Source organism: Diabrotica virgifera, chromosome 4 (genome assembly GCF_917563875.1).
Source record: "Diabrotica virgifera virgifera chromosome 4, PGI_DIABVI_V3a".
In the NCBI taxonomy this organism is placed as follows: Eukaryota; Metazoa; Arthropoda; class Insecta; order Coleoptera; family Chrysomelidae; genus Diabrotica; species Diabrotica virgifera.
In genome coordinates, this window is record NC_065446.1 from 101181170 (window position 1) to 101194960 (window position 13791).

At 35.1% G+C, this 13791-nt stretch overlaps 1 protein-coding gene across 5 annotated transcripts in view; it reads right to left on the minus strand.

The window, feature by feature from the left end:
- The window catches only part of LOC126883875 (protein white), a 308915-nt gene that overhangs the window by 27255 nt on the left and 267869 nt on the right, over positions 1-13791 (minus strand). For all 5 annotated transcript variants that reach the window (XM_050649566.1, XM_050649565.1, XM_050649562.1 and 2 more), the window contains exons 8-9: positions 10997-11128; positions 10038-10266 (exon numbers count right to left, since the gene is read on the minus strand). In XM_050649566.1, coding sequence (XP_050505523.1) covers positions 10038-10266; positions 10997-11128 — 361 coding nt within the window. The remainder of the gene's footprint in view (positions 1-10037; positions 10267-10996; positions 11129-13791) is intronic.

Sequence of the window (13791 nt, forward strand, 5' to 3'; positions counted from 1 at the left end):
AAAACCTACCCGAGGAAAGAAAAATAAGCCTCGTGGTAAATTCTAATGTGGAAAATTTCTGGATAAAAATTTTCTCACGTTTCTCAAATATTTCACGCTTAAAACGTACAGTAGCGTACGTATTTCGTTTTATTTCTAATTGTAAAAAACAAAAAATTTCTGAAACTCTTTCTGTTGCGGAGTTAAATTATGCAATGGATTTCATCATCAAGAAAATACAGGGTGATGCATTTTCAAAAGAAATTTCGGCGCTTAAAAATAACAAATTTATTTCGAATAAAAACTTCATGTCACTAAAACCATTTTTAGATTCTTCTAATTTTCTCAGAGTTGGAGGCAGACTTACGAACTGTCCCGACATAGACTATTTGCAAAAACATCCGATACTGCTCCCCTCCAATAATCCTATCGTCAATCTTATCATCAAAAATGAACATCTCAGATTGGGACATGCTGGTGCGCAAACAGTTCTCTCAAATCTACGCTTGAAATTACACAAATTTTTTCAAAATAAGTCTAATTCTCAAACCATTATGGAATACCTTTCTGAAAATCAAACCTCGTGGAAGTTTATCCCCCCTAGATCTCCTCATTGGGCTGGGCTCTGGGAAGCTTCAGTAAAAAGCGCAAAATATCATATGCGTAGGCTAATAGGCTGTTCTTCTTTCACTTTCGAACAGTTTTACACTGTCATGGTTCAAATTGAAGCTGTGATGAATTCAAGGCCTATCTGTTCCATGTCCAGCGACCCTTCAGATTACAACTTTCTCAGTCCTGGGCATTTTATAATTGGCTCCAGCCTGTCAGCGCATCCTGAGCAAAACTTACAAAAAATTCCGGAAAATAAACTATCCATGTTTCAGCAAATTACAAAAATACAACAAAGTTTCTGGAAAAAGTGGTCTGTTGATTACTTGAACCGGTTACAAAATTCTCCAAAATGGTCCCGACCAAGGGAAAACGTAAAAGTCAATGACTTAGTTCTTCTGAGAGAGGATAATGTACCTCCTCTAAAATGGCCTTTAGCACGGGTAGTTGATACAATGCCCGGGCAAGATGGCAAAGTCAGAGTGGTCAAGTTGAAGACCATCGATGGTCAATTCACAAGGGCAATCTCTAAAATTTCGGTTCTCCCTAATCAAGGTAAAGAAGAGTAGGTTAGACCACAAGGCTCTAACGCCGGGGGGAATGTTGGAGAACTGTATTCTCCACCCAAAATAAATTCTATTTCACCAACAACAAATTTCCGCGCCGCCTCTGTAACAACCATAAATAATAATTCCATTCTTCCAAGAATGTTAATCTCCGCCTCCAAAAACCCAAACACCCCAACGGGAAAATTTGTTAACGGTATGCAAGAGCGGGGTGCAACAGTCAGTCAACTATCAACACTCATTAAGAACGTACGCAAAAACCTCTTTTCATTTACGCTTTTTCGAAGAGAATTCTTCACGCCGCAATTAGCAAAAAGCCGGTACAAAGTGTAAATATATGTGTAGTGGCGTCTTTCACGGATAAGTTGTTTACTCAATTGTTCACATGTAAAATTCTATTTCTTGCCCTTTTCAACTTCATTACAGTCATAGCAAAATAGAAAGTGTTTTATTTACATTAACAATTCAACAGGCCAGAATTACAGCATCTTACGGTTCATTAAAAGTTCTCCTCTTAGCTATCGAAGGCTTAGCGACACATTGAACTTACTGCAAGTGCAAAACGCTGGAAAGAGACATTGGAACTACTCCAAACTCTCCATGGAGGAATGTTGAACACCGGCGTCCCTCCAGTGATTATTTTTTGATGATTTTAATTTCCAATCGTATAGTAAAATATTTGATCACGTGTTTAATTCTGTCCAATCAGATTAAAATTATACTGAGAATTATCTACTGTAGAAAATTACCGATAGAATTTTTTTAAGTAGATTGTTTCTGTTTAATGGCAACCAGTTTCCTAGTTTTGACAACTGTCACATTTAAGAAAATATCCATAATATACGTATTAAAAAATAATCTTACGAATATCACACGACAGTAAGAATAAATAAGAAAATAATGCTTCATTTTTACTCAAATTTGGTTGTCATTGGACAATAGCCACTCGAGCCCTGCGGGCTCTCGTGTCTATTGCCAGACAACAAATTTTCGAAAAACTGTCACAAAATTTTCAATTTATTCTCACTCTCTTGTGATATTATATCCTATAATTTTTGATAATATCCCATCATCAAGTATATTACGTCAGATTCCCTTCGTTGCTACAAAAAATACATTCAGTGACATTAACGACAATTAACGTTTTAAAAGTTATAAAAGTGATGACTTTCAACCGTCAAATATTTATAACAACTGTGTGTTTAGTTGCACTAATTTGTACTTACAAATTACAATCAAATTTTGGTTTTGAACAGTTTTATTCATCAAATAATAATCGCAGCAAATTGCACTCGATCTCTAAAATTATTATCGAATTTTTGCCCTCGTGACACTTTGACATAATTTCACTCCCCTTCGGGTCGTGAAATTAAAACTGTCAAAGTGACACTCGGGAAAAATTCGATAATTTTAGAGCTCTTGTGCAATTACTACTGATTATTTCATTCATAGGAGATTCTGACCAATAGAAAGCTACAGAAAAAAAATTAAAGTGATAATTTTTGATAATATCCCGTCGTCAAGTATATTACGTCAGATGCCCTTCGTTGCTACGAAAAAATATATTCAGTGACATTAATGACAATTAATGTTTTAAAAATTATAAAATTGATGACTTTCATCCGTCAAGTATTACACAAACACACAACTGTGTGTTTAATTGTACTAATTTGTACTTACATAAATAAATTACAATAAAATTTTGGTTTTGAACAGTTTTATTCATGAAATAATCGCAGCAAATTGCACTCGATCTCTAAAATTATTATCGAATTTTTGCCCTCGTGACAGTTTGACATAATTTCACTCCCCTTCGGGCCGTGAAATTAAAACTGTCAAAGTGTCACCCGGGAAAAATTCGATAATTTTAGAGCTCTTGTGCAATTACTACTGATAATTCGATGAAATAAAATTATTTTGACATAATATTTAAAAGTCAGATCAGTAGACAATAATTACAATGGTTTTGAATCGTCGTCATGGGAACCAATATCGTCGCCGTGGTAACCCATTATATTGAAAGTTTGGTTTTGACAACCTTGTCAAAGAATTAATTTGTGTATTTACACTTCTAAATAAAAATTAATATAACTCTATTTTTTGTGGCTTTTTTCCAAACGTACTGCTCTAAAAAAATATTGTTCCTAACTCATGCGGAAAGTCTCTTCCCCGCACTCGACTGCTTGCCCGAACTCCGCTATCGCGTCGTTCGGGTCAACGGCAGTCTCATGCGTGAAAGTATCGCTTTGCGCACTAGTTAGGAAAATAACTATTTCCTAACTAGTGCGGAAAATGATATTTTCACGCACGAGACTGCCGTTGACCCGACATAACGACGCGATAGCGGAGTTCAGGCAAACAGTCGAGTGCGGGGAAGAGACTTTCCGCATGAGTTAGGAACAATATTTTTTCTAGGACCGTACGTTTGGGAAAAAGCCACAAAAAATAGAGTTATCAATTTTTTATTTAGAAGTGAAAATACACAAATTAATTCTTGGACAAGGTTGTCAAAACCCAACTTTCAATATAATGTGTTACCACGACGACGATATTGGTTTCCATGACGACGATTCAAAACCATTGTAATTGTCTACTGATTTGACTTTTAAATATTATGTCAAAATAATTTTATTTTATGGAATTATCTAGCTAATTTCATTAAAACATGAACACAATAAGATAAATTTGAAATAAATTCGTAAATAATATCTAAATATTAGTTTATTGCATGTACTATAATATATTATAAGTAATGCCATATTACAAGGTATTTTACTTTCACGCACGCCGTGCGGGAAAGTGCAACTTTCGGAAACGAAATACGTGCGTGAAAGTGGCTCTTTTAGCGCAGCCGTAGAAAAATAACTATTTTCATTGTTTGAGTAATTCTTTTGACTATTCCGTCTGAGTGAGGATGCAGGGATGGTGTTTTAGTATTATTGACATCAATCAATCGTCAAATCAAAAAGGCCGAAAAACTCCTTAATCAGTATATCTGCCACTGTACAAAACTCCTGGTATAAGATTGCATATACCTCAGTCCATTTTATAAAAGATTTAGATAGAAAAATACAAAAAAAAATAAATACAAGATATTCTTTATCATAGGCAGCATTTGGTCGATTACAAACAGTATTTAAATCAAACTTACCAAATATTTTAAAGACAAAAACCCTCGATCAGTACGCATTGCCTCTTTTGACATATGGAACTGAAACATGGACTTTTAACAACAGCGTAGTCCACAAACTTCAAGTCACTCAGAGAAGAATGGAACGGAGAATGCTCAACATTAAGCTCCGTTATCGAAAATCCAATGAAGAGATAAGAAGACGATCAAAAGTAACAGATGTAATCCGGAAGATTGCCATGTTAAAATGGAACTGGACAGGACACACAGAAAGAATAGAGGACAACTATTGGACGAAGCGAATTCTTGAATGACGACCAAGGGCAAGTAAGAGAAGTAGAGGCAGACCTCAAACCAGATCTGCCTCAATCTAGGTTTGATGATGGCATCAAGCGAATGGCTGGCCACGAATGGATGCAAAAAACAGCTGACAGAAATGAACTTATATACAGTTGAGTCCGCGAGTCTTTACCCGTGCGTCATCATTTAAAGTATACGAAATAAGTCGGAAATCTATTTCACGCAACAACAACTGACAGAAAGTGGCTACTGTTCCGATTACGGGTTTTATTATAAAATTTAATGTTATCAAATATATAGGATGTCAAAAGTAAGTTTTGCTTCAAAATTTTTGTGCAGAATTACAGCTACATTTGAAGTAGCTTAATAAATTATTTTATTATTATTGATTAATAAATAAATAAACAATTTATAAAAAAATCAATACCATATTTTATTTTTGTTATTTTATTCACTTTGACGGAAATCTAAACACAATCATTTCTTTACTGTGTGAATGACGTTAGCTTTGCATGTTTTAAATATTAATTGCCAGAATATAATTATTTACCTTAAAATTTCAAAGCCCAATATAAAATTAGTTGTGAAAACAACAGTTGTGTAATATAAAGAAACTTCAAAACACAAAAATTCGACAAAAACCGCAAAAAATTCAACTGACAGCCACAAAAGTAAACAAAGCAGAAACGTCAAACAAATTGTGCTTAAAATATGAAAACATACCGCCGAATCGGCTTTTTTGTACCTATCTCTTTTCAATGTACTGAGTCTAGATGGTTTATAAAAATAACATATGTTTTTACTTAATAACAAACGGCAGCTGGTTTGTCATGAGTTTCATGCGTGGAAGAGAATGATGCTAGATAAAAAGTATGTGTCTTATCTCGCCAGGTATTAATGACGCACGGGTAAAGACTCGCGGACTAAACTATACCTAAGGGACGCTTACATCCGACGATGTATGGAATAGCGTTGATGATGATGATGATTTTATAAAATAATCCATCGCCACTAGGATATATTTATTTTTAGCATTCATTTTTTGTGAACGGTCCTGTAATATCTACGGTAATACTACTTGCAATGGCTAGTTTCTCTAGAAGACTACTAATACTATACTCTATCACGGGTTCCCTCTTTTTATCAAGTATACCTACCATAGCACAATTCACACAAGGAAAAGGTTCTCGACCCTTTTGTAATGTAAAAGACTAAGTTTTCAATCTAATGGCATATAAAACAACAAAATGTTACTCTGCATCCCTCCAGATCGAAAACAATGGGAACCTTCTCTGGTAACACCTCCGAGGCTTCTACAATTTGCAAGCCATAACGGATGCTGAGACTAAGGAAGATGAGGGAATTTTACAATTTATAATTCACGTCCAATCTGCTCAGCGCGGTAAAGTTCCAACGAGAATGGTTACCTTCTTACTCCAATCAGAGTAAACATGTAAATCAAAAAAATTAAAAATGAATAACCATTTTCAATTTCGTTGTAAAACGAAAATACAGCCGCACCATATTCTAGTCCAATCAGAGAGTGCAGCAAGCACCTCTACCGGTTTCGAAACTTATTAGTCTCTCATCAGGAGGCACATATGCTGCTCTCTCTGATCCGACCAAAACAAACCCCGGCGTGCAGTCACGGATTGCAAAGAACGAAACGGCATAGATGCCCTAGCGGCAACTGCTAGCAAGAGACTAAGTTTTCAATCTAATGGCATATAAAACAACATAATGTTACTCTACATCCCACCATTTGTAATGTCTTTATAATACCAAAGTATTCAACTGCTGCTTCATTATGTAGCTGATAAGTTTATGATACTTTAGTTTTAAAACACTAGACCTCGGAGGTAAACTACACTATGTCATTTCGAGCAACTGTGTTTAGCGTGTGTTTGCAACAAAGTCTAGAGCACTTAGATTGTTAATAAAAATCTGATATATCACATAATTGGTTAAAAGAAAATATGACAATATTCTAATGATAATATTTATAACCAATTTGTATAATCCAACTAATAAAATAAGTGGATTAAAAGAAAAAACAGTAAAATTTTTTATAACAAGTATATACATGTTTAAAATTCCTAAAAAGGGCTACGTCACAATCACATAACTAGTTTTCGATTGGTTGACCAATCATCATCAGTGCTTACGTGAAAACATGCTAACCACCAAGATATAATTTTACAAAGATATGTGGGTCAAAGCCCTATACAAGTAATCCGTCATGTAGAATGGTATAACTAGACCCAAACCCAGACATCCAAAGTGAAAGTTATCCTCCAACACCAAATTGTTCTATATGGTCCACATAATGTTCAGGAAAAAGTCACACCATTTTGAGCGTCGGGATTGGGGGGGGGGGGAAATCGGTAAATTCGTAGTTTTTACGTTTTTCGTAAATATTTTTAAAACTATACGATTTAGCATAAACAACCTTCTATACAAAAATGTTCTACATTAAATTTGAAATAAAAAAGGCTCGATGCATAATCCTTCTAAAATGAACGGTTTCAAAGTTACTGAGGTAGCATTTTATAATTGGTCCAAAAAAAGCCTAATCTAAACATCCAAAGTAGAAGTTTTCCTCCAACACCAAATTGTTCTATTTGGTCCACATATTGTTCAGTAAAAAGTTACACCATTTTGAGCGTCGGGTTTGGGGGGGGGGGGGGGGGAGGGAGGAAAATCGGTAAATTAGTAGATTTTTTAAGTTTTTCGTCAATATTTCTAAAACTATGCTTTAGCGTAAACAATGTTCTATACAAAAATGTTCTACATAAAATTTAAAACAAAAAAAGGTCGTGTACATAATTGTTATAAAATCAACAGGTCCAGAGTTACGGAGGGTGAAAAGTGGAGGTTTTCGATACTTTTTATATTTTTTGGGCAATTTCCTACTGATTTTCTTTAACAGGATTGTGTTTTATAAATCAAATTTGCTATTTCAGCGGCCGATGGTATGTTAAGGTGGGTTCACATTAGTCAACCTCATTGATCAATAGCGTTGATTCTATGCAACTGAACATAGAATTCAAATTCACACTATTTCAAAGATATTGAATTCGGTCTACAAAGTGCTAACTTTAATAATGGCTGTAAAGAAGAAAATTGTGCATGCTGGCGTTCGCATTGGGTGTGAATATTTAAAAAACATACTTAAAAATAGGAAAACAACAACATCTCTGACTCTATTTTGCAACGGAAACACCTCTTAAACGTTTTGGTTTACGATGGTTTATATTTATACAGATCATCTGTTCCTGTACCACTTTTATTTGCTTTTAATATTTTATTCAGTTCAACTTTGTAGGTTGTGCGGATACTTTTAATTTTATTTTTAATATCGTTTAGAGTCAGTGTTTCTATTTCCATTCCAAGACGATTAGCTTCACAGCTTTTGTCCCGCTTTATTATGTTTTTATATTGTTCACTCCTAATTATCCATAGCACTCCTCTCTCTGGTGTAGTTCTAGAAACTTGCAGATATGGTTGTCTCTCCCTTTAAAATTTGACATTGTTCACGAAATTATAATATGTCTACGGTTTTCACAAAGAATTTAACCTCATCTCATATGCTTACTATAGGGCTTTTCATCGATTGTCATTTGTTTCGAGCTTCTGTCATGTGTCACATAATATTAAGATATCTACGTCATACGTTTTGGTTTGTATTATTGTATATACCAATAACGTATGTCGTAGATATATTAATATTATGTGACACATGACAGAAGCTCGAAACAAATGACTGTGAATGAAAAGCCCTATTTATCTACACAAAATACAAATTAAAGAAACTGAACGCTAGTTCTCATTGTCAAGCATTGTTCTATTTGACAGAATCTTTCCATTGATCTATCAAAAGTAGGAAGGCTTTTCACTTTTATTGAAATACCATATAATAGAACAATATCGCTGAATCGACGTTCATATAAATCTATTTTTCTTCTATAGCATAGAATCAAGGATGCTGATCAATGAGATTGACTAATGAGAACCCGCCTTTAGTCATAAGCCCTTGAAGAAACGTCAACCTCACCACCCAAAATCATCATCAATTGCCCAAGAAATATAAAAAGTATCGAAAACCTCCACTCTTCACCCTCCGTAACTCTGGAACCGTTGATTTTATAACAATTATGTATAGGACCTTTTTTGTTTTAAATTTTATGTAGAACATTTTTGTATAGAACATTGTTTACGCTAAAGTAGAGTTTTAGAAATATTGACGAAAAACGTAAAAAAACTACTAATTTACCGAATTCTCTCCCATCTCCCCCCCAAACCGGACGCTCAAAATAGTGTAACTTTTTACTGAACCATATGTGGACCATATAGAACAATTTGGTGTAGGAGGAAAACTTTTATTTTGGATGTCTGGGTTAGGCCTTTTTTTGGACCAATTATAGTATACTACCTCCGTAACTTTGGTACCGTTCATTTTAGAAGGATTATGCATAGGACCTTTTTTATTTCAAATTTAAAGTAGGACATTTTTGTATAGAGGGCTGTTCATGCTAAACCGCACAGTTTTAGAAATATTGACGAAAAACGTAAAAAATACGAATTTACCGATTTCTACCCCCTCCCCCCCCCCCCCCCCCCCCCCAAGCCCGACCCTCAAAATGGTGTGACTTTTTTCTGAACATTATGTGGACCATATAGAACAATTTGGTGTTGGAGGATAATTTTCACTTTGGATGTCTGGGTTATGCCATCTTTTGGATCAATTCTATCATACTAATGGAAACATCGGTTGAAAATGCCAACTTAAGCATGGATGTTTAAAATATTTTACTAATATGCCCCAGGTAACATCTGAGCTGTGGTTTGACTTGTTCACATGGTGAAAGTATGGCAGCAAGTGGATTAAAAGGAACTTATTCAAAACAACACCATGTCGACATAGTGTAGTTTACCTCCGAGGTCCAGTTACAGTTTCAGTTACTGTTACAGTTTCTTGATCATTTTGTAGCTGTTAAGATTGCCATAAAGGTAACACGTACCGGGCAAAAATCCAGATAAAGATTTCCAGCACGATGCGCTATGGTTGAGCCAAAAAAAGTACATAACTGGTTACTTATCCTCCGAAACAAAACAACACGCATAGTAGAGAGATAATTGGACAGAAATAGTCAAAAAAATTACATGACAACACTATATTCTTACGGAGGAGAAATGATAAAGGAGGAGGTAGTTTTGTGACGGTAGTTCGTCCCACGTAGTTCTATTTTTGATCCTAACCTCCTCGACACCTTGGTGATTACATACTTTTGTCTAACACAATTTTCTTAATAATCTTTTGTGAAAACGATTTCTGGAGTGGAAAACCAAACGTCATATCTTTTTAGATAAAAATATAATGCTTTTTACAATTAACTGTAGCTAATCCCATATAAAGACAAAATCACTAATGATCCACAAATGCAAATACTTACCATAACTTAAGGCAGCATTGGCAACTAGAATGACAATTCCACAGGTTATAAAATATTTCGTTAGTGTTCCGTTTAGACCAATTAGATAATAACATACTGTGGTGAACGCTACAGGTATTATTATAAAGAAGGGTAGTTCTGCTAATGTTTTACTGATAAAATATACATCTGTGCGATACATGCCACTTCTGTGCTCTCGAAGGAACACTGGTAACTCTGCGGTAAATACCTAAAATGAATAAAAAAATCAAATATATTGTAACAAAAGAGTTAATTTCGACCGACCGCAAGTAACGGTTACAACTCGACATAGCTCAGAAATATCTGGACAGAACACGTTATGTACTAATAGAAGCGGTGAGAAGAGACGTGCAGTATTGCCACGTTTGCCAAATTTTCCACTGATTCTCATAATATACAGTAAAACCGATTTATCTGCAACCGTGAGGAGAAGAGACTAGAGACGTTCGTTTATGCGGTGCAAGTGACTTTGAGGGTTTCTGTTAAATCTGTTATACTGTACTTGGATTATTTGTACCTACCGGGACTCATTGTACACTTACGTTTTTTCTTCTTTTGTCACTTTCAGTGGATTCTTTTCGGAAAAACGACATTTTTTTGAAGAATATCGTTATCTATTCTTTTGTCGAATCTTACTTTATTACTGATTTTTCTTTCTTATTTTCGCTTTGTTCCTTTTTGAGCTCTTTTATTTCCTCAGAAATGTCCTTCATATTTTTCTCTTGTTCCTTTTGTTGATTTGTTATTTATTTCTTATCCTCTTTGAGGTTCTTTAACGTCTCATTATTTCCATTAACATTTTTTATTAGAAAATGTTTAAATACTGAGACAAAATTGATATAATGATACCAAAAAGTATTTACTGAGAGCGAAGAAAGTAGCTTGACAGGAGACAGTTTAGAGAAACAAAAAGAGAACTAAGTGTAATAGTTACTTACATGGATTACAGCGTAAACATTTTGGAAAGTCATATTGGTTAGAAATATAAAAAGGACACCATTAATGTTCATTACTCCTTCTTCGTTAAGTTCTTGTCCATAATAAATCATTCCTATAAGTAAAGATGTTATCTACAAAAAAAAAGATTGAGTAGTAAAACTAGTTTGTTTTAAGATTTTAATAAGACAATACGTTTGGTGCAAACATATTGTAACTAGCAACGAGAATTATAAAATCAAGAGAAAAAAGTATAAGAAGAGCACCAAGTTATTTAATAAATACAGTTTTACTCTGCATTTATATCTTACAGTCAGTCAACTTTTTAACCAAAGGGAATGTAGATATGTTCTTCAATAATTTGGAAATATTGTAAAAATAGTGTTCAGAATTTGGTGATGGGACAAGGGTGTTCAATTTACACGAAACAGCCACACCTGTAGAAAAAAAGATGTATAAAAACCCCAACAAATAGTGGCTGAAAAAGACGTGTGCAAAGTTAAAAACATGCAAGTGGGCAAAGGCAAAAGTGGAGAAAAAGGCACTAACATCACCACAATATTCATTGTTTCTGTATCTGGCAGCATTATTGGCAGTAATGATTTTTCCACGTGTCCATTTTAAGGACCATATGAATCAAGGAGCATTATCAGGTATACTAGGCTTGAAAAAGCCTGGAATAGAAAAACCTTTCCATTAAGAAGGCAACAAAAAGAAGGTTTTTTGTACCCAAGTACAAAAAATCAGCACAAATAAGGGACGTTGATCGTTCAATATGTAAACAAGAACGAACAAACGAAACACGTTAGTTATTCCCCGTTTAGGCCTTAGCCCCTTCAGGGTACTAGAAACTCCATTTCAGGAGTATAAGGCGATGTGAGTAAACTAGAGTGTGAATGTAGAATGATGTAAGTGGAGGAGCAAAATTGCTAGTGAGACAGGGGTTCAGAAGGTGAGTTGTTTTTAGCGCAGAAGCTATAGGGAAGAAGGAGAAGAAAGTTTGCCGTGGACTTGCCCAAACCAGTCAGGGAGGACCCTCAGTTGCCACTAATAAGGAACGGCTCTTGGATTAGTTCAGCATATAGTGATGCAGTTTAAGTTATCTAGCGCAGAAGCTATTGGGAAGAAGGAGAAGAAAGTTTACCGTGGACTGTCCAAACTAGTCAGGGAGGACGCAAAGCTGCCACTAATGAGGAACGGCTCTTGGATTAATTCAGCATATAGTGATGCAGTTTAAGTTATATGCGATATATTAAGGGAATTTTTTCTTGGATTTCGTAATACTCATCAGGAAGTTCGTTTCTGGCCAATTGTAGAAGATTGGCTGGAGGAAACGGAACTTTGTTTTTGGGAATCCTGATGAGTATGTAACCTTGTCGATTGCAAGGGGTTTTTAGGACATTTTTTGCTCTATGATTAGTACCCTTAACCGTACGCGAGACGTACTTGTTGCTGAGAGAACGGATTTTATCGTTGATTGGGGGTATTTTTGCGAGTGGATGTACTAACACCGACGGATAGCTCCAGTGCTTCCTGGACAAGGACGATAATATGGACATGGATGAAGATTTATTGAGCCTGATCACTTTGCAGAATTGTTCCGTCTTCCTGTTTTAGATGATTACGTCTTAGTTGAATTCAAAATTAGGAGCCAATCCAAATTTCACGTTGGTTTGATCACCAAAATAAAAGATCATGAGGGAGACTACGAGGTTAAATTCCTACGATACCGAAAATGAAACAAATTGATGGAGCCTCTTACAGGTGACACTGGCTTGGTTAATGGCACAGACATAAATTGGTGTCTCCTGTGAAAAATGGGTTGAGTGCCAATTTGTGAATTTTGAGCTAAGAACATAAGCTATTTTTTTCTATTTCTTTGTATCTAACGGGCTAAGGGATGCCGCTATTATTTCGTAAAATATTCCACTATGAATCATGAGTTGAAACTTCAAAAAACAACTTTTATCTGTGAAAAACGAGTCAAGTGCTCTTATTAGCCCACTTTGCACAAATTTTCCTCCACCTATATATTTGTGGAATGTGAGTTATATACCTTTTTTTGTACTTAGCACGAGAGTACATAGCACAAGAGTTTCACGCGATGAATCTTTACTTTAAAAAACCTAAAGTCGATATATGTGCGACTTGTGACCGACTAAACCTTGAAGTAAAGTTGGTTCAAGAGGAGCAAAAAACGATGATACAAGAGAAACTGCATTTATATCAATCTGATGCTGACCAGGCTTATGGTCAAAAACGGAGCGACAAAGAAATTTCTCAAAATGATGCATCAAGGAAAACCTTTATATTTGATTTGCAACAATGCCTGGCAACTCCAATATTAAAAAATTCAATTTCCTTTTACTAAACGACACCATGGACCTTTAATTTAACCATTTTGGACTGTTACAGTAAAAAAAGCCAAACCTATAGTTATGTGTGGCACGAAGCCATAGCTGAACGCGAAGGAAATGAAATTGGATCATTTTTGTACCACTATTTCACCAACATTCTGGAGCCTACGGTAACATCTGTAACAATGTTCTCCCATTCATGCCCTGGCCAAAACAACAATTAGCCATATTGCGGTCATGTGCTGGGTAGCTTTTCAAAATTCTGGTAGCCTCCAAGAGAAGTTAGAAATTTCTTATTTCATGCCAATCTCATATATATGGAGTGTGATAGCTCTGATGCTCTCATAAAGAAGAAACAAAATAATTTAATGGACCAATTATTGAACACTCTCATCACTGGGCTCAATTAATGCGTGACACCGGGAAAAAAATAAATTTCA